Raw genomic sequence first — 22939 nt, 5'->3', positions numbered from 1 at the left:
TGCAAGAAAACTATTCACAAGCTACCTCACAAAATGTAAAATGTGACAAATGTATGAATAGAACTTATAAATGCAGCATTAACCAGAATCTACAGCTTTTCATTAACAGAAAAGAGAGTATTGTGTGTCAGAGGAATTTAGAAACACTTCCTTCTCTGGCTTGCAATCACATCCATCAATAAATACAAACAAACATGCAGACCTCCTGACCCACCCACTGTCAGACTCATTAGAAGATTAACCCTGCCCCCACTAACAAGCTTTCAGTGCACAAATAGATAACCTCATGCAATGCAATGCAATGCATAGCCTGTTTCCTCCTCCAAAGACCTGCAGCACAAATGAAGACAAGTCTGCAGCATGACAGTGAATCAACATGGCCCCCCCTTGCCACGTAGGCCTTCTTCTCTTCTCCAGCTGCTTTTCACATGCAATACACCCCCAACCACTCCATTCTTTTTCTCTCTGACTCATTTTTTCTCTCCAAATCTCTTTTGCTTCTCCAACTTTTGTTTGACATTCAGAAATGTAAAAAAAAGAGATTCTTTCGAAGATGATATAAAGCCCCTGAGCATCAGTGCTGTACAGTTGTTATGACAGCACGTCTCTTCATCAGTTGCTGTCATCTGACAATAATTTAAGTATGCTAACAAGTAGTCAAGCCTAACAGCTCATTTGTATGCAGATGCAGAAAATCTCTTTTTAAACCTGAAAGAGCATGAATGCTGCACTGGCAAACTTTGGGTGTTTCAACTTGGCAAAAGTAAAGTTTAGCTTGGAAACAACAAATAGGAATTGATTCTGGATGTTTTTACTCTTCATTTTTGTTGTAAATACCCGACAGATATAAAACATTTATTACCTCAACTACTTTAGAAATTAAAAAAAAGACTGTTACCAGAGTTGGCAGGTTATTACTATCAATGTTAATCAACTAAAGAGAGACATTAGACAAGACATATTCTGTTTTTTGCATTACCATTGTAGCTGCTTGATTTTAGTGCATTTTTCACCCTGCTTTCCCATGTTAAGCTCTACAGTTAGTTACAAAGGTTTCCCTGTGAGCAGTGCAGAAATATCAGGCTGATGCAAAAATTACGTAATTTGGCCCACGTGCCATGGCACAGGCCTTACCTATGCATCAAGCATAAACCAGCTTTAAATGTGCATGACACTATCTGTCCATAGTCTATAGTCTTTTGAACAATGCATGATTTTATCTTTCCTATTGGCAATACCTACTTCTGAAGTCAACTTTTAGAGAACAGTTAAACTCAAATGTGAATTTATTTTTATTTTTTTTACCATAGGATCAGGCTAGAGTGCCAAGAGAAAAGCAACGCTTGAATATGAAACCACGCAGACTGCTTGGAACAAAGGAACCCAATACTAACAAATGTACCAATCTGAAACTGATTATCAGCTAACCTTGATCATTTTTGACTGAAAGAATCTGAAACTATGTGCTTGTCCAATTTCTGGAGAATAAATAACTAAAATAAAAAAAAATGTATTGTCATGAAAACAAAGTGATTAGAACCTGAAAGGGATTTATTGGCCTGAGTTAGCAATTCTCCATTTCCCCTAGCCTGCCAGGTACACAGAGCTGAACCTCCAATTGCTCTCAGTTTTGTGGTGGAAAGCTACATTATCCTCTTCAGGGCAGGGGCTCAGGAAACTCTTCTGGGTACCCCTGCACCATATAATTAGGGTAACTATAAGCTGCAAGTACAGCAAAAACCTCACCACATACTCACTTGATCTGCTGTCCTGCTTTAAAAAGAAGGAAATATTACTCTTAAAACCACTAATGTCCAGGAAGAACACAATAGTGAATGTTTCCAAATCAAGTAATTGCGAGGGCTAGAACAAAAAGTACTGCATCTTAAGATTCGAGTTTTGTTGGTGTAACAAAATAAAAAATAGCACTGATAATATAAGTCAGCAATAAACCATTAAGGTTAATTATAATGAGCTCTACAGCGAGAAACCCCACATGAAAAAAATGATTTGAACGAAAGTAGGCTTAAAACACATACCCGCACACACAGCTGAAATAAGACACATTTTCCATTTCCCTATGTGGATGGAATCCCCCATCATGCGCAGACTCCATGCAATGGAATGAATGCTGAAATTTGGTAGGGGTCTTATTTCATTTTGGTGACAACTCCCGTGTAGCCTCTCCCTGGTGCATACCACCCACAAATAAAGGAAAAAGATGTCTCTTTTCACCCTCTGAAACTTTTATGCTCCGCTTTGATATAAGCCTTCATAATAGCATCACATTTTGGAAAGGAAGGCCAAAGCAACTACACATGACTGCGGAGGAGCATGTAATTTAGTAATGCAGATGAGTATTCTGGGACTGCTTGCATGCAAGAGCATGTGGATACAAACATGCAAAATCTGCACAGCTGTTCACTAAACTGCCTTCATACTTTTCCTCCTACACTCTTATACCCATGCTCAGCTGAGTCACACTGTCTTTGCTCAACCCTCACACACACATAAACACTGAAAGGTTAAACCAAAAGCTAATAGAATAAGAGAAATTAGGGAGGCACTGAAAGGTGGTCTTGGTCTCCATTGACTGTTTTCTTAACCATTTGTTCTCTTACCATTTCTTAAGTTTTATGTGAAAAGAAAATTGTTTAATTATTCAAAATGCATTTTGATGTTTAAATGAAAAACAATTTACCATGGTGTACTGCAGCAAGATTGATTTTTTTCAGTTATTTTATGAAAACATTGGAATGTTACATCATAAAGATAAAAGATCTAGTGGCATTTTTTCTGTTTTGTTTTTTATTAAATATATTGTTAGAAAAATGTCTCTTTCTGATCATAACTCTGACCCATCAAAGCACCATAACCCCTTCTTGTGTGTGTACAGGTTCTGAGTAAGCGTATCCTCTCAATAATCCGTGCACCCTCTTTCATACCCAAATGTTGCCAGTTTATTTCTTCAATTCAGTAATGTACTTGTAATCAAACAAGTCCTTCATACGCATAAACATTCTTTTTATTTTTGTTGTATTTTTTGTGTCATTCCAAGTGTTGATTCTGACTGCAGCACCAGGACTCACTTTTGGGCTTTGTGTCATTGTAGTTATATTTCGATTTTTAAAGACCTTAGATCAGGGGTCACCAACCTTTTCAAGAATAAGGGCTACTTCATGGGTACTCAGTCACAGGATGGGCTACTAATATTGACATATGAACTGGAGGAGTCAGCGTTCAAATAAACTTCATAGATAATAATCATATTTCTATTGTTTCTTTACATTTCTAATTTGCTTCTAGATATTGTCATTTTGAAATCCCTGTAAATGCTTATATGTTTTAAATGATTGATATGATGAAATGCTCTATTAATGATAAAACATAACAGCAGCAGCAAATAAATAACATTTTAAACTTAGTGCACTGGTGAGTTGTTCTTTTTTAATAAGATGCTAAGGGCACCGCATGTGGTCCTTGAGGGCCCCTTGGTGCCCGCGGGCATCACGTTGGTGACCCCTGCCTTAGATTATCTTTTTTTTTTTTTTTGGTTTTGTTTTGATTGTGTTTTGCATTTTTGGACTCCTTTTGTTAACTTTTCCCCATTTGTTCTGATGTAAACTGAACAATAAAACATAGAAATTATAAACTTAATTGCATCTGTTTATAAAATCTACAACCCCCTTTCCCTTATCTGAGTTTGGTTGTAACAAATACTTTTAACAATAAACAGTTATAAAGGAATCAGATTTTGCATAAAATGTTACATTTTTTTCTAAATGGTTTATACCCGTACCCATTGTCTTCCATCCGGTCTGGTTCATGGGGGCAGCCTTCTCAGGAGACCCTCCCAGACATTCCTAGACATCTCCTCCTGCTCCTCTGGGGAAAGCCAAAGGCGCTATAGGACAGCATGTCATTATCCTCCAAGCATCCAGGGGGCAGAAACAGATGACCAAGCCAACTCAGTTCTCCCCTCAATGTGAAGGGGAGAACTACTTTGGGCCTCTCGAGGATGGTCAAGCTCCTCACCCTATCTCTAAGGGATGCCCAGTCCTTTTAGCTGTTTGGACCCAGAATAATTCATGATCCATATTTAATGACCATGTTAAAGGGTAGAAATGTTGACCAAATTGCAAATTAAGATTTTTGCCTTTTGGTGATATGTACAATGGTTGGCAGCAGCACCAATCTGTCGATTTTGTGCTCCATTCCCCCCTCACCCATGAACAGAACCCCATGATATTAGATGTCCTCTAGTTGAGGCAGTACCTCTCCTCTATTCTGAGGAATGCAAGCCAAAACTTTGAGAACTATGGACTCAGACTTGAAGGAGCAAATTTTCATCCTGGCTGCTTCGCACTCACTTGTAAACTGCCCCACTGAATGTTGTACGTCTTGGCAAGAGGACTCTAGTAGAACCCTGTCATCCAAAAAAAGCAGGGACGAAATCAATTAGTCCCCAAACCAGCCCTCGTCCGGCCTCCCTGTGACCTCCTGCTGGCCTCCATCTGGCCCTTGGCTGTGTCTTGAAATCCTGTCAATAAAAGTTATGACAGGACTGGTAATGGAGGGTAGTCCTGCCAGAGTCCAACATGTAGTGCGAATGGGTCAGACTTATGCAAGCAACTACAGACCATTTGGGCAAACACCCATCAACCGTCAAGCACCTTGCAGAGGTAGTAAAGCTGGTCAAGTTTTCCACAGACAGAATCAAAACCACACTGCTTCTCTTGAACCCAAGGTTCAACAATCAGGTGGACCCTCCTCTCCAACACACTGGCATAGGCTTTCCCAAGGAGGCTGAGAAATGTGATTCCCCTATAGTTGGAAAACTCTAGACCCCCTTCTTAAGAATGGGGAACCTCCAACCGAGTCTGCCAGATCAGGGTCACATTTCCTGACTGCCACACAATGTTAAACGGTTTAGGCCAGGAAAGCCCAACAACATCCAGAGAGCTAAGGGACTCAGATCAGATCTCATCCACCCCTAAAGCCCTGCCAGTGTGGAGTTTTTTGACCGCCTCAGTGACTTCAGCCTGAATGATGAACAAGTCTGACTCTGAGCACCCAGTCCCTGCTTCTGCCAGGGAAGTTTGTTAACCTCTTAACACCCACCTCATTTTGGGAAACCCTCGCCTATTTTGCATACCCAAATGGAAAAGCAAATAACTTAGGAACTGTGAGCCCAAATCACATTTGCAATAAAATATTTGAAAGCTAACATCTTCTAGTTTCCTGATATATAAATCAAAATTGGGTGACTAGAATACCAACCAACCTGCATAGGTTCCAACATGACTCAAAGTTGTTTTTGTTTTTATTCTTGGAAATAGTAGATCTGTTTGAAACAGCAGTAATAAAGACATTCTTGAGAAAAGGCAGGTTTTATTGTATTTGTTCTAAATCATGTCAACCACAAATGCAGAAAATATCAGATCTCTAGCTATAGCAGTTCCAGAGCTGTGGGGTATGGAACTTTTGGTGTCAGTTTGGAGCTGTGCGCAATGGCTCCGCCTGCTGGTAAAAAGTTTACCGGTGAAATTTTATGCATTACTGAATTATTAAGCCCACCGGCGACTCGGTGGGTTTTAAGAGGTTAACAGTGTTAGAAATAACTGCTCCCCCCAAGGCACAAGAAGATTTGCTGGAACCACTTTGAGACTGACTGCATTGTCTCCAAACTCCTAACATGCCAGAGTTTTTGCCGCTGTTAGCGTTACCTATGCCAACAAGGCTTGATAGGACTCCTTCAGCTGCTTGACAGCATCAATTTTTGCTGGTTTCCACCACTGAGTTTGGGGGTTACTGCCACAACAGGTATCGGAGACCTTATATACACATAGCGTGAAGGAACCTTGTCCACTCAGAATCCATGTCCCCAACCTCCGGTGGAATCTGAGAAAAGCTTTCCCAAAGGTGGGAAATGAATACATCCTTGACAAAGGGCTCTGTCATACATTCCCAGCAGACCCACACTGTTTGCTTGAGCCTGAGATTCTGAGCACTGATCAAGCTAAAACCAGTCTAAGCAAACTTAAGTAGGTTATTATTTATTGGAAACAAAACGTATTTCTTTGCAGTAAACAATAGTTTGAACGTAAAATTATATTTTATAACTTAGATTGTCAAAGTGGATAAAAAACATTATACTAATGTAAAGTTAATGCCAAATGCCATACTACAGAAAGCCAAATTATAAGGTAGGAAATTATTAGAAGCAAAAAATTGTCAAATTAAACAGACAAGCAGCCTGATCAAATTTAGTCCTTTAACTCAAAAAAATGAAAACCATCACTGGTAAATGTAAACACAGAGGTGTACTTGACATGACAGAAAAAGATGGGTAGGACTTCTCCGCATTAAAAAAAGACACATCTTCTGTTATACTTCCCCAATGGTCGTATATAGAGAGGGAGATTTTTATTTTATTTTTTTGATGGCACACTTGAATTGCTCGTTGTCCACAAACCACCTGCGCTTTGGCCTCATTTGAACCAAGCACAGTGGTTGGGCTCAAGTCTGTAAAACATCTCTTTTTTTAAACCTGAGCTTGTCTTGCGCAAAAGGTTAAGCAAAAGATAGAATCATGCAACCAAGCTCTACACCGTGACCTCAAAACCACATTATCAATCAACACAGGGTAAGAAAAAGCAAATCAAATGTAGGTATCAAAGGTGGTGAGCTTACCCGATTTCCGTCTACCAGATCCTCCACTGTCTCTGAAAAAGAAACAACACCAGAGCATGATCAGTTTGAGTGAACACCAACAGAACCAGATCAATCTTGTAACTGGTTACAGATGAATGTCTTTATGCAGACCATTCTAGTGCAGTTGTCACACAACTACCAGCCAAGCCCTCATGGAGAATGCACGCAGAACTTGACCCATGAGTAAAGGGAGGGAGTCCGTGTGGGACAGAAATGGGTGAGTCGTACAGTAAGGATGCCAAAAGGAGAGCCACAGCAAACTACAGCCAGTACTGAGTGTAAATGGATTTTATCTGTTCTAATATTAGACATAAGTGCAACACAGCTGCCTCTCTTAAACAGAAAGCCATGTGTTTATCGGACAACAGTGCCATATCTCCCTGTGAAATCCAATTTATATTTGGATGTAAAAATGGCATCTGTCTTGGTTCAAGCAGTGGCTTAAGACTGAAAAATGGATCATTCGTGTCAGAGAACCTGCACTATGCTGTGATCTACTTAAAGATCAGCAAGTTTCCACTCAATGTTCTCTTATCTTACATTTTAATAAATAAACAGAAGTAATGAATCATTTGACAGAAAAGCTATTACTAGATATTTTTTTAATATTTTAAACTTTTATTGGTAAATATAATTTGGTACAGTTTTTAATTTTCTCTCTAAATGTGCTATTATTTAAACAAAAAACTATATTTCCTCGCTTTTCTCTGGACAGCATCTTATGCAGAAGAGATTTTTGATTTCTCTAATTTTTTCTCCAGCTGTACCAAAGGAATTATACAGCAATTATTTTTCAATTACTAAAATTTATCAGAAACACAAAATGACTACATTACAAATGCATAAATTAGTTCCCCATTAAGGTGCTGTCAGCTAATTTTGAGTGATCATTTCACATCCTCTAAGCTACATAAACATAAATGAGGATATATAAGGAGTCGGAAGCAGGTAAATACTTCAAACCCCAGGACTATTTCAGGAAGTGTGGGGTGACTGCTCACCCTCATTTAGTTAACTGGGCAGCAGAGAGGAGAGTGATGAGAAGCTGAGGCTTGACACAGATGGAAACAGACACCTGGCTCTCTGGAGAGGCCAGCAGCAGGACCACAGCCAAGGCCAGTCAAGGATATGAGCACATGCTTGGATAAAACTTGTCTAACATTTGCCAGCATAACAGAATGCTTATCAACTTCATTTAATAGGAAAACCTAACTAACACTGGATATACTGTTGCATTCCTTATTTGGCTTTATAGGGAGTATAACAGATCAATCGATCATAAAAACTAAGAAAATGCAGTGCAATCAGCAAGCACTATATGACCATGACCTTAAAAATGCTTAAAATTATAGCAGGAACAAATCACATCTATTAATATGTAGGGGTCTTTGAATATGAATGGCCTAATCTGAGAAAGAGATGGACTTGGAAATTGGCAGGTCAGTGACTTCAAGTCAGGGACCTGCCAAAATAATAGACTATCTTACTTCATAACTAGTGAGCACACCATACCAAGGCACTCATATGCTGTTATGAGCAAAACACTCTCTGTATGTAAGTGGCTACGAAAAGTGGAGTTAGCTATTATAAATAGCAGTAGGGTAGCTAAAATAAAATGTGGAACTATTCAAAAGGTAGGAGGCTATTTTAAGTTAAAAATTATGTTGCATTTAACTTCTTACTCAGGGTGCTACTATTAAACATTAAATTAAACTTCAGCAGATAACAATAAAAATGTAAGCAATACATTTTAACCAAATCTCCAAGCTCTAACTGTCATGGAACATGGGGACTATAGCAGCTTTTAAATAAAAATTAGAGTTACAAAAATTAAGAGTCTACATTTTTTGAGAAATACACACAAACAGTTACTATGGCTATCAAAATTAAACTGTCTAAATATCAGACAATGGGAGATGTTTAAAATGTCTTTCTTTATGATTACAAAAACAACTTCTTCTCCTTTTACTTCTTCTATCTCCTTTACACAAACTGGGAATTGATGGCCAAATAAGGAACCCTGTATCAGACAACCATTTCAAATCGGCTTATTGCTTGAAGGATAGTTTACTTAGTGTGTTGGAGACATCTGCTGGTGCAGTGCTTCTTGTACAGCCTTCCAAATGTGACACTAACAGCCCTGTGCGATTTTCTACAATGTTAATTAATCTCAAGATCTAAATTAAATACTGATGTTTCTATTTTTCTTCCTTGCTTTCTAAGCCTTTGAATATAATATTCACTGCCTCGGTATTTGTTCCCATAGAAACCAAAAGAATTGGAAAAAGATGAATAATCACTGACTCCAAATTACATACTGGACTAATGCACACATGGAGACTATAGGTGGAATTGATCTTGTTAATAGAAAAAAGATAACTTTTTGCTAATTAATACTTAAGCTCCAGCACAGGGCTTTTTTGTGTCGAGTTAAGACAGTCTTCAAAAGTTAAAATTGGAAGCAGCACATTAAAGATAAAAAAAAGATGAATGTTTTTGTTTTGGTTTTTTTCCCATAAGCTGTATTAAGAAATTCCAGGCTCAACTTAGCATCCCAGCTTTATCTGTACCTCAAGGCCAAGCCAGGGTTCAGAGTTGTGGCAATGTCTAACCAGGTGTAAGTTATCAACCTAAATGTAAGTCTGCAAGTTTCTTCAAGACACCATGAGGTCGATCACAGATACAGTGATACAGCAAACATCATTTAAGAAGTTACTTGTTTTTATTCTCAAATTGGCAATCATTTTCCTTATGGTGCATTCAGACCGGAAGCAGTAGCTAAAAAAGCTGTTTTAATTTATTCCTAGAAGCACTGCTCTTCCTCACTCCCCTCCAGCACAGACTGCGGTCTGTGACTGCCCATTGCATAGCATCGGTGCTTTCTGCATGATAGATTTAAAAAGAAGTCCAGCCGAATCAGAGCTACGTCCAAACGAACCAAAGCAGACTCTTTCTTTTAGTGCTTTTGGGGATTTTCAAGCAGAAGCTTTCAAAAATAAATAGTATTTTCGTTAAAAGTTCATTTCTTTCCAAATATGTTAGTATATTGAGAACACTTAAAAAAAAAAAAAAAAAAAAAAAAAAAAGAGACAAACTCTACAATTGATGATCATGAACAAAATAGTAAAACAGACGGATTTGGAGCAAGATTCATACAAAATCATCAAAGAAGCTAAAATCTCCTGTTTGTAATATTTTAGAGATAAAAAATTATGTTTACCACAAAATTAACACACTGTATAGCTTTAAAGGAGAGCAAAACATCTCAATGATTCAAAAACTTAAGCAGAGCTTTTACTGGGAGTTTCATAGCTCTACTGTTAACAGTGCATTAAAGGTACAGCAGTACATTACATAAAGTGAAAAAAAGCCAAAATACATTGTGTGCTAGTTGGGTGGTGATAAAATTGAGGCTTGGGGGAATAAGCTGATGATGAAGTAAATGTTTGACCTTTTCTGCTTACTTCTGACCCTCAGCAAAAGCTCAGAGGTGGAGTTATATGTTCCCCCCAGGAGAAGACACAGTACAGAGCTCTGGCTCTGTGTAATTCTTTCCTAAATCTAATCATTAGGGGAAAAAACGTTTCTGTTAAATCTTTATGATGGTTTGTGCATGGTAATCTTCAAATCAAAACAGCATAAGGGAATCATACTTTTCATTTCACTGTGTGGATATCAGTGTTGATAAAAATCCAAAGCCTTCTTGAATATTGAGTAATCTGTTTGTACAACTCTGCAACTCACTCTTCATAGGTGGGCCTGCTAGAAAGGAATGTATGTGAGCATTTTTTTCAGCAACTATGTATCTGTCTTGCTATATGACTAAATTACAGAGAAACTCACGCATGACCTCAGATTTCCCTCTACAGGGGTAACCTCTAAGCTCTGCGGTCAACAGGTCATCAGTGTTGAGCAGCAAATCATGATGATAAAGCAGGCCGCTTACGTGTACAAAGAAATCGAGCAATGGAGGGTTTTTGTGTGAGGAGGTAATGGCGCTGCTACAAAAAACACACACAACTCCAGTAAACTCAGGCATAATTGCCAAGAGTTGAAGAAAATGTTGGCCATGGGCAGAAACTGATGTCACTGCTGAAACTCTGCTGCCAAATTAAGCTCTGAGTTACAATAGAAAAAAAACACAAACTTCAGACGAAAAATTACCTACACTCAGATCTGATTGAGAAGTGTAACTAGTATTGATGGCATTCATATAGTGACTTCTTCACTCTTTGGTGATTACATGCAAGCAACTGTGTGCAAAAATGTGCGGTTTTCACAGAAAAAGTTTGACAGGATTATGAATGTTAAAAGTAGAGCATCAAACCAAACCATTTGAATGCTTGCAAAAAATTAAAGTTATTTTTAGAAATTCTAAATTAATATAACAAAAGAATGCACTTCATGTTAATGACACTTTTTTGCAATTCCTGAAATATATACCCTTTATCACTGCTTTTTTTAAGCTCTTATTACTAGGCAGAGATGGGAAGTAACGAAGTACAAATACTTCGTTACTGTACTCAAGTAGATTTTTCTGATATTTTTACTTTACTTTACTACTTATTTTTATGGCGAATTTTTACTTCTACTCCTTACATTTTTACACAAATATCTGTACTTTCTACTCCTTACATTTTAAAAAATTGGCTCGTTACTTTAGTTTTGAATCATTTCAATGGAGTTACCGTTATTATTTTTCACGTCACTGTGAAAACGGAGCCGTTTTCCCCCTCTGTTCCCAAAGTGTAGCCGCTGTCTATCACGCACAGCGTCACATCCTTCACTACATTTCCCAGCATGCACCACAAACCGGCCATCATGGCGGCGGCAGTTCCAAACAATTCACCAGGTAATTTACACTAGTTCCGAAATTACAACGTCACCTTTCATTCAACACTTTACTTACTCACCAGCGTAGCAAACTCTAAAGGTACCCATTGCGACAGCTTTAATATACATTCCGTAGTCGGTAATAAAACTTCCCAGTCAAATTACACATTCTCTTCCCTTAGTCCGTCAGCATACTGGTCCGTGTGGAAACACGTACCGCATCGGAGCCAGTCTCTTATCCATTGTCCCAGGGCATTGAAAAAGACTATTAGGGGGCAGGGGTGTTAAGTGGGATTTCAATGAATGTAATAATTGTTTGCATGGTAATAAGTAGGTGAAATGGTAATGTTAGCATGGTTAAATTATTTCATTAATATGTATGTTTTTGTATGAATGATGCTATTGTCTGTATTTATTTTTCTACAATGTTTTTTTTTTTAAATTAACTTTATTTAAACAAGGTGGGTAGAAACAAGTTAGGCAATAAGAACATTAGAATTCTAATTCTATAGAAGGCATAGTAGAGGCAGATTTCAGAATGAAAATACAAAGTAACTTTGATGAGGAAAATAAAAAATGCGTGAGTAATGCTAATAATACAATAAAATAACATAAAGACAAGGGGATTCATATGTTAGGATTAATGTACATCAATGGGCAGTTCCATTAGTATTTCAGTCAGGTATTTGTAAGATTCGATACATTCAAGAGATGTCAAATATAAATTAAATTCAGATAAAAAAAATACTAAAGATAGGGGAGGATCTCAAGACTCTGTTTATGAATAAAGAATTTTGCTAAACAAAAAATTAGGTTACAACAGAGTTCTATTGTTTTGTCTTTCAATAGTATTCCAAAAACTACCATATCTCTAGAAATAGAATTAGGGAGTGCAATTTTTGATTTGATCCATCTTTCTAAACAATTCCAAAATGTTTTAGTCTGACTGCATTCATAGAAGAAATGGTCTATAGTTTCTACATCACTTTCACAGAATGAGCATTTATTGTCATCAATATTAAAACGGATTCTTAGTAGTTCTTTTGATGGGTAGATGGCAGTTTCTTTAGCTTTTGGTTGTATAGGAAGTTTAAAAAAAAAGGTCTTGGTATTTCAATTTTTGTTCAAATTTGCAAAGAATGTTATTTTTATTTATTTTCCCAGGGAACAAAGTTTCATTTAGATAGTTTCTAATTGTGTGGTTATTGAATTTTTGATCAGTGATTGATATTCCATTAATAGATAAATCGGTTAGTTTGGGGGTAATTGGATGATATATTATTATATTTTGAATCTGATTAATAAATTGTTCTGGCAAGGCGTTAAGTTATCTTGTAAATTCATCTTTTGGAGGAAGGAACTGATATTTTGTACAGAATTGTTCGTAATTTAATATGTAACCATTAGTGTCCATTAAGTGTATAATAGACCAAATATTCTTCTCCATCCAATCTTTGTAGAATAATGACTTATTGCGATGTAGAATAAATCTATTATTCCATATGATAGAGGAGTGTGGCGAGTAGTTATGAACATATATCATTTTCCATTTTTTCTACAATGTTAACTGTGCTTTATTGGGGATTTCCCTTCCTGTTTAGTTGGGCTGTCCCAATTGGCTGATTATTGGTGGGTCTATTTAAGGGGCACACTCCCAATGGCTTAGGGGGGCTGCTTGGAGAGACTGCTTTTGAAGGTCTGCTTAGAGAGACTATATTTAAAGTCAGCTTGCTGTGAGGCTGTCAGTGTTTTGTATTGCCTGCAATGGCCGGTTTTGTTTTCTTTATTTGAAAGTATTTTGTTTTTTTTTGTCTTCACCGTCGCACCAGTAAACCGCTACACGCTTTTGAACTGGAATTTTGTTGTCCGCTGGTTCTTACCACCTTTTTGCAAGTCATCTGCTTACTCCTCCTCTGACGTGAGACGGGAGCTGGTGAGCCGTTTTCTCACAAATACCAAATTCAGTCTAATTGGATGGGAATCTACGTTGCATTTGACGCACCACTACAAGATGAATCGACAGATTCGGCGGTATTCATTCGCTGCAAATCATTGCAGCTTGGTGGCGGTGGCGTTAGCATAGTAGCAGTGGCGGCTGGTGAAAAATATTTTTGGTGGGGCTGATATAGCCTAGTGTATGTCTCCAACTAATCCGGAATAAGAATTCAAATAAACAATTGGACAATACATACAATTTAACAGTAATGATTTAATTTACTATATAATAACAGTAACAGTGATGATTTGGGTCACTGTGACAGGGTTCTTTGGCCTCCAAGAATCCAGTCTCAGTCGGATTACCGGTGTTGGTGATTTATTGAGCTCAAAAACTCAAAACAGGGTGCAAAAGAAACTAAACATGTACAAGATACTCTGGGCCTCAGCCTCCCTCCAGTTACCAGCAATGTAACAAAGAAACAGAAAACAAAAATTGCCGCTTTTCTTCCCACAGCCCTCATTAAATAGTTTAAGCCCCTCCCCTCAGGCTCTCTTATTTCTGATTTCTTCTCATTAATCAGTTTTGTCCATATATTACCTCCACAAACAATTGATATACAAAAACAAATAATTTTTACAACTTAATTCTTTTACACAGATTCATTGACTTATTCAATTACACCAAAGTGGGTTTGAACCCAGCAAAGACGCAGCCAGACTGAAGATGACAAGTCCCCGTAGCATAAACACGTACACCCCCCCCCCCACCCCCCCCCACACACACACACACACACACACACGGCTAACCCCACTGAAATATTAAGTGTGCACCCTCAATATGCCAGCAGGTAACCAGGAACAGCTTGTGTGTTTTAAGTTCATGGAGCTACTGGTCTCAGCGCGAGTGTATTGGTCCTCACAAACACAGTATAACAGGAATGTGTGTGTGGCGCGCAAAGTTAGAGAGGTTGTTTTAAGCGACGAGGTGGATTCGTCACAGTCACAATAACCATGACATGAAATGTTCATATCCTACAACAGGGATGTTCTTCTGGCAAACGGGTAGATAAATAAGGATCTCACCGAATTTGGTGGAAGCTGCATCTCGTTCGTTACATTCACCATCTTCCCTCTAACTGTCTGCACCTGCGCTTGGGTTCAGAAGCCTGTTAAAGCGCAGTATTTTCAGCGCCCCAATACCATAAAGTTCCGAGACGCTGATTGGCCATTAAATTCACCTGGCAATAGTACATGATTGACAGATTCTCTGCAAATGTGGGTCAGTCTGATCAGCGCCCCCAGAACAGAGACGGTAGGAGTCTGTCTGTGGAAATCCACAAATTAATGACAGTAGATAGGGAAATGTAGTTTATATAATTTGTTTTGCTTATAGGTACACAGTCTAGAGAGTAAAACTGACATTTATGAGTTAATTTCTAAAAATATATTTTACGTTTCTTTCTTCTTATCAGGGAGGGCAGTGCCCCAGCGCCCCCTATGGGCCGGCCGCCACTGCATAGTAGTATGGACGACGAGATGATTGAAAATGAACACAACGGAGATCTAGTCCTATTGGCAGACATCCATTTAAAATGTAGGCAACGGCATGAAAAAAGTGGTTTCTACTTTTACTTTTATACTTTAAGTAAATTTACAAGCCTGTACTTTGTTACTTTTACTTGAGTAAAGAAGTTTAATCAGTACTTCCACTTTTACCAGAGTATTTTTTAACACAAGTATCTGTACTTTTACTCAAGTACGGAAAGTGAGTACTTTTGCCATCTCTGTTACTAGGTATCAATTGAAAATTGACCAAGGAGCTTGCTTTAGGGTTTATTTTCTGAATTAGGTGCCACACGTGTTTTCAAAGGTTCTTTTCTTTGTTTGTTTATTGTTTTTTACACACTTTTTTGCATCTACAGCAGACAATTCTGAATTAGTGCCGATTTAGTGATGCTTACAAGTAAATCTAATGTTAAATCAATATGGGTTGATTGTTTTTTTTATGCAAACAAAACTAGAGTATAAAACATTAATTAATAATGATAATTATTATAATTTTTATTATTATTATTCAACTTTTGCTAAATAACCCGTTTTTCCCCACCAGGTCTAAAGGAACAGAATTCAATCTCCAATGGCCTTTTAGTCTATTCAAAATTATTCATCACTGGAGAACAACAATCTAGAATCTTTTAACATCTTGATTAAATTGTATATGAAAAGGTTCAAATATAAAAATAAATCTGCAGTATTATTGTTTAAACATATATAACAAAAATATTTAAGGTGTGCTAAATACAGTAGGTATACTATGCTTATTTCAATTAAAGTGGAAAAAAAAATCTCTTGATTTTCTTTGGCCTGTTCAGGAGCGACCTCTGGTGTTGGATGAGTATTAAAGCAACTTCTGATTTATTTTCATGCTTAACTGATAAACATTGGGCAGCAGACTCTTACAAAAGAAGTACAATTATATAAAATGTGCTTAAGTTGATGGGATAAAAATCGGTTTCACTAATCAACTCTGACTTTTATTCCTGGATATTATTGTTAGAACAATTTCTTTTTTTTTTTTTTTGGCTGATTTCCACTTTTTATAAGCTATGGTATTCAATACTATATCTCACAAGCTGTAACTCAACAGAAAGACGACAGCATCTTATCTGTGTTTCTCAATCTGTCTAACATAAACTACCATTTCAAATGGTGGAGATCAAGCATGTATGAAGTGTCCACGGGTGGTATGTCTGCTAGACCTCTTAGTTTAAGGTGGGCTGGACTGTCTCAGTGACTGCATGAGGCTCTGACTTTGAAGTGGGATTAACATGCATGGGTGTTTGAGGTTAGAGGTCATAGAACTGGTTGTGGCTGAGAGGTTTCTCACACTGGGTTTGGAGTTAATACAAGACACAAGTCCTGAGATCCAAGGAAGAAACTGGTTTTACATTCCCTGTGTACAACTGATGATATGTTTAAAAGATGAAAGCGTGTTTTAAACAAAGGACAATGTTGCAGTCAGCTTACAGCATAATTACTTCCATTATTTGACTTTGAACTGAGCATGACTAATGACCTGACTGAGGTCTTCATCTTCCCTGAGACTTGAGCTCGCATGACACCATCAATCCTTTCTCATTTGTTCTGTTACCCGTCTGACATCATTATTAATAAAAAGCAGTAGCTCTGAACCAGAATCCATTCATCATTTCAAACAAAGTGAAGCCTGTGGATCAAGACAGGGTCACAACAGACAGCTCAGCTGCTGAACCACTTACTTGGAGCTTACTGTCCAGCTGAGGGCAATGGCCTTTCAAGCCTTGTCACACTAAAATGATCATCTTTAAGTGGAACAAAAATCTATACAAGCTATCCTACATTGCAATAAAAATTGTGATCTGCCGTTGTAATCTCCCAGAAGGAGGACCTTCGCCCCAAACTGATGTTGTTGTCAGCCTCCCGCAATTCCTCTTCCAGAATTTCTCTGTATTGAGCTTCATCCATCAACTCTGAGCAGTTTCACTGTGAAGTGGTGTGTTAAGAGTTTTAGTAAAATGTATTTTCTCTTTGGTCGCATCCTAAGAGCAGTTTGATAAACAAATCACTCTTTTGGAGATTTTGCAGCTCCTCCAGAGTTACCATAGATGTCTAAGCTGTCTTTTTAGGCCCTCCTTACCTGTCCTGTCAGCAGGTAGAATGGCCTTATCTTTCTAACAAATTATTTCGATTTCTATTTGAAAATATACATTTTTGAGTGAGATGTTTAAAGCCTGATATATTATTTTGAAAAATAAGCCTGCTTTAAACTTTGTGTTTACCTTTCCTGATGCTGTATTAGAGTGAAAGGGGCTAAATACATATTCATGATATACTTTATTATTTGTCATTTTCCTTTCCACCTATATACTACTTTTTTAAAATCTTGTAAAATCTATTTGGAAGAAACTGTGCATTTTGTGATGGTTATGAAAGCAAAAGGTGAACAAAAGGAAAACAAAGACTTTCGCAAGGAAGTTCTCAGCATTATATGAGAAAGATTGTAGTTATGCTTAACAATTAATCATTTTTATAATGCACTTTCTGTTTTCTTACTCTGTTGGAGGGTTGAGGTCCTCTGATCTGGTTTCAAAGAACTTAAGGACCTCCTCACTTTCAGAAATTAAAGAAGGAAGTTTCATCAGAGCCTGCAAGCAAAGACAAGATACATATTTAACAGCAGGAGTCATAAGTTTTAGTTAAACCTGAACTGAAACTAGAGTGAGCAAATCTGAGTTGATTAAGATAGATGTAGAGACCAATTGTAGATGAATGCAAGCAAGAAGTGATCCTTAGGCAGGAGGTCAAATCAAATGAAAATACACACTGGTTACGCTGGATGTAGTAATCCCAGTCCAACTCAAATTCCGAGAAAAATGACAAATCTTTCTTAGATGATAAAAAGGCTGCTACACATACCAGCCCACCTGTTTAACTTTCTTTTTACTGAGAAAATAAGAGGAACAGGTCTGAGCACATTACTGTATGGCATAACATACTGCTGATTCATTCCTTGTAACCCCCTGTATGCAGCACTCTGTCCTGTTTCTTCCAAAGGAAGTCTGTTTACATAGCTGACAGGACACGAACGGTACAGATAGAGAAGCTGCTTTCCTGTTGAGGCTGGTGGAGGGAAAGATAAATGAAACTCAGGCCTCCTTTGGAAAACATATAAAGATATTCCCATATTTACAGAGCTGTAAACAAATTACAGAAAATGTGTTTTATAGCGTTCTTACTTTGCAGTAGTTATCCAGATGCTTCAGTCTTTTAACAGCCACATCTCTAATGTGACTACGGCGAAACAAGACTTTACCTGAAAAAAAAAATGAATATAACTGTGATAATCAAACACAAATCAACATTATTTTTTCATAAAGTTCTGATTGACCGTTACGTTATTTGTTTAATTTATATCCTTGCAATGAAAACAGATCCCTTCTTTGCTGTATTTGTACTCTATGCAGGGGGCTGACCTCTAGCTGCATCTAAAGAATAAATCTCGCTTAAGAGCTACCTTACTGAAAAATAGCACAAATCGTGTTTTTCTGCCAGAGCGACCAAAACAACACAGATGATCTTTGAGCTGCGAGCCATATCTAACAAAGGATCTCTTTACCACTTTCCTCTGCTCGGCCCACAACAACTTTATCAGATTAGACAGATCCTTCTCTGCTAACCTCCTACTGACATGGCCAGCCACAAATTGATTTGGCCTGGCTACAACACGGCAGTTGATAAAACAATGCAGTGTGGTGGTCACAGCTATGGAAAGCGTTGGAGGGCCAACAAAGGGCAGCTCTAAATGGACATAGTCAAAGAGATGATTAAAAAGGACAGAGGAACTGTGGCTGCATCTCAGTAAGTTAGACTAAACTTTAATCAAATGATTTAAAAAGTGAAGCTAATAATTATATAGACTGAATTCAACTCTGATTCATTTCAACGATTCTTGATCATTAAAACCAGACAGACTTCTGAATGAAACACATTTATCTTTTCATTTATTAATTTGCCACATGTCTCTATATCTTTATATATATATATATATATATATATATATATATATATATATATATATATATATATATATATATATATATATATATATATATATATATATATATATATATGTATACAGCGAAAGGCTTTTATATATGACAAAACAAAATGTCAGCATATTCGAAAGAATGTCCATGCATTGTGTAGTTTTGCCCCTCTACATCATAAGCGGGGTCGAAAGGGGTGCCGGTGCCTATCACCAGCTCTCAATGGGCGAGAGGCGTGGTACACACTGGACATGTCGCCAGTCCATCGCAGGGCAACACAGAGACAAACAGGACAAGCAACCGCTCACGTACACACTCAAACCTAAGGAGAATTCAGAGAAGCCAATTAACCTAACAGTCATGTTTTTGGACTGTTGGAGGAATCTGGAGTAACAGGAGAGAACCCACGCATGCTCAGGGAGAATATGCAAACTCCATGCAGAAAGACCCTGTTCCTGGAATCGAACCACCCCCCCCACCCCATCTACATTTCTTTAGCATTACATTTTTGTATCAGTGCAGCATGGAACGGACTTGATGAGCCAAGTTTCTCCTAATAATGATCTTTATTAACAGGGCAACAGTTTATTTAGCTGGTTTAAAGAGCTGCATTAGCTGGTAAAATGAAATAATAGTTGTTAATTAAAAATCAAAACAATTAATGATCATTAAAGGCTGGTAGTAATCAATTATTAAAAATATATATTTGTTGAGAAATTAATTTTGATTAGAATGGTCATTTAATAATAATCATTTCCACTTATGGTCATTAATTATATTAATACTCCCTTGCATTGCTATGGCAGGCCCCAATTAACCTGAGCAATTGATCACTAGCGTTCTAATAATTCCTTATATTTCTGAAAAATATGTGATCAATATGTGGAACATTTCATACTATTTAACTAATAAAACAAGGACATAGTTTTATTCTTAATGAAACAGATACATTGTTTTATGTACATTGTTAGATAAAAACATTGTTTTATGAATAATTTATACAAATAAAATATAAAAGATGAGGATCTGAGAATGGTTATTTCAGCTTAGTTTTGGCTCCTTGTTTGTTGTCTATTCATTAAAATCAATTAAGTAATGTACTGCCTATATGAGGATTTACTGAGACGCAGTTCACATTTAGCAATTATAGTCTGGGATGAGTAAATACTTCATATCTGCATATAAATAGACTCGCCTATAAAAAGGACACTGATTTGAACCCCCACTTGTATCTCTCTGTTGCCGTCAGTGCTGTAGAGTGCAGCATTCATTACCTGGTAAAAAAGGAATGATTCTCTTCTTGGGATCCTTCTGTCCTCCCTCAATTGGGAATTTGTCAAGGATTCGCATCTGCAAAGGTAAAGCAAAGACACTGCTACTTTAATATCTAAAAGAAAAAGGAGAACTTCTTCTAAATTTACACTATTATTTATACACAGTTACCTGGAGAAAAGTCTTAAAAGTATAAAACTGAGTTATATAATTATAATACTACATTTCTTTTAAAGTGCCTTTAAAACACACAAGGACACTCAACAATAAACATAATTAACAATATATAACAATTAAAAACAGGACAGGGCAATGAGTGAAGTATGTAGTCTTGAACAGATAAGGTTTTAGCCTTGATTTAAACAAATGTAAATATTCAGAAGGGAGTTAATTCCAGAGTTTGGGGTCAGAGAAAAAGAAAACTCTGCTTTCCCATGGTGATGAGGTGGCAGGAAACTCAATACGGTGGATGGAAGATCTAATGATTAGGGAGGGGGTAGCAATCTGAAGGACATCTGGGAAGTATGGCAGTTCAAGACTATGGATGACCTTGAATGTGAAAAGAGGAAGTTGAACTAAATTCTGAAGTTGAAATTAAATGCAAAAGACCAAAAAGAATAGAGTTGTAGTATCAAAACGGGAGTTAACTTGTTTGTCCAGCACACATACTGTACTAGAATATAAGGCCTAGACAATCCAATCCTTGATTTGAGGTCAAATCGGTCCATCCAAGAGAAAATAGATCCCTCTTAGTACAGCACACACAGCAGAAATATCTCTTAATATTATGTCCAGAAGTTTTGGGTGTAGGGAGATTGTCTCAAAAGTCTGCATAGTTTTCTTGCTGTATAGCTTTCAGTGTTCTTAATTCATCAATAAGAAAAGGGCTTAAAAAGTTAAAACAGATAAAAAGATCTAACAGCTGAATGTAGTATTCTCTTTACTACGGAAATACAGTATTCTTTCCTAAATAGTCTTTCCCAAACATGTTAAAGAAGTTCCCATGTGTGACATTTGTAGAGTGATTTGTTTCCACTCTTCTGCCTAGTTTATCCCTAATCAGCTCAATGAGGCTTGAGTCTAAATTGATGTGATCATCTTGCTATAAGGCTAACGAGGCACATACCAGAGGGTATTGTGTGGTGCTGCAGAGTGTTTTGTTTGTGGATGTATTTCAGGGTCTGTCTCATTTTTTATGTCACCATGCCTGGATCTAGCAAAACAGCTTCAGATCATCACACCCCCTCTTCCATGTTTGACAGTTGAGATCACACACTGTGGAACTCTTTTTGCCTACTCAGTGGCATACAAAGATCCTGTATGATAATCCAAAGAATTAAACTTTTGATTCATCAGTCTAGAATACTTTCTTCCAGTCTTCATTTGGTGGTGGCCATGGCTCAGGCAAGCATCCTTGTCTAATTCTATCATCTTAGCAATGGCGCTCCTGATGTAGTCGGTCCAAGTGTGAAACCTCCAGCTAAAAATCTTCTCTTCACAGAAGAAACTGAGATTTGCTTACTATGTCTATTACACTGGGCCTGAAGCTGTTGTTATGTGAGCCACCTATCATTCACTCTCAGTACCTTTTCCTTCACTTCAGTTGTGGCTTTTTGTCTGCCAGACATCTTGTGTTTGAGTTTCCCCCAGTTCTAAGTGCATTATGATGGTGGAAAAAACAATAATGACTGACACCTAGAAATACCTAAACCTGTAAGTTTTACGATGGTCTGTACCTTTTCCATGGCTAATTGCTTGTTTAATTGCCTATTTGTAGCAACAAATGCTTATATGTAATATTCTGAATGTTTCAAATATATTCTGAACATTTTTTATCTTTACAGTACCTTACCATTTTTTAACCAGTTCACAGTTCATCACTTAACTTTATACTATTTCAAGCTATTTGTAGGATTGAACATCTTGAACTAACATAAATACCCTCAAAAAGCGGGGTATTTTAAACCTTTTGATTCATACTGTGTACCTGGAAACAAATTCATTTATTTTCAACCATGCTATACTTCAATAGTCTGTTTATATAAGCATGTATGCCATATAAACTTTGGAATAGATAAGCAAGTGAATTTTTATAATAGAGCAGAGTATTTTAGTTTTCTGGCTTAACATTCTATTTTCATTAATAACCCGTGAGAACTGTCTGAAATAACAATACTTTTGAGACTCAGATGAAGTTCTGGCTCAGAGTTTTTGCCTTGCCCTATTCCAGATGTGCTCTGTCTAAAGGCAAAGGGTGCGGGTGTCAAACTGTAGCACCCCGAGCTCCAAGGAGGAGACTTTAAAACTAGTTTCAGCACAAACTGAGCCAAAAAGCACCAGGTGGACAAACAGAATCAAGCTTGGAGGGTAAAGCTGGGTCCAGCCTGTCTGGAGCTGTAGGAGTTGTTTGTAAGACTTCCCCTCAAAGAGGTGGTTTGGTTTCCCATCTTGTGGTTCTGGTCTATTCTACTGCCTTCGCTAAATGGCAAATTTTCTTGCAGGGCATTGCATTTCCCTCTCTGAACTATGAACAGCAATGAAGACGTGGGTTGGGTAAAAAATGACAGTCATCACTTTGTTTAGGGGTAATGCGAAGG

At 37.4% G+C, this 22939-nt stretch overlaps 1 protein-coding gene across 2 annotated transcripts in view; it reads right to left on the bottom strand.

Moving 5' to 3' along the window:
- Positions 1–22939, bottom strand: part of LOC119790865 (SH3 and PX domain-containing protein 2A-like) — a 97043-nt gene that overhangs the window by 51963 nt on the left and 22141 nt on the right. For both annotated transcript variants that reach the window (XM_038296598.1, XM_038296599.1), the window contains exons 3-6: positions 20345–20420; positions 18261–18337; positions 17578–17669; positions 6694–6725 (exon numbers count right to left, since the gene is read on the bottom strand). In XM_038296598.1, the coding sequence (XP_038152526.1) occupies positions 6694–6725; positions 17578–17669; positions 18261–18337; positions 20345–20420 (277 nt within the window). The remainder of the gene's footprint in view (positions 1–6693; positions 6726–17577; positions 17670–18260; positions 18338–20344; positions 20421–22939) is intronic.

Source organism: Cyprinodon tularosa, unplaced genomic scaffold (assembly GCF_016077235.1).
Source record: "Cyprinodon tularosa strain WSP-4 unplaced genomic scaffold, ASM1607723v1 ctg372, whole genome shotgun sequence".
NCBI classification, from domain to species: Eukaryota; Metazoa; Chordata; class Actinopteri; order Cyprinodontiformes; family Cyprinodontidae; genus Cyprinodon; species Cyprinodon tularosa.
Note: the sequence above shows the minus strand (reverse complement) of the source record. Positions and strands in the feature narration are given on the sequence as shown.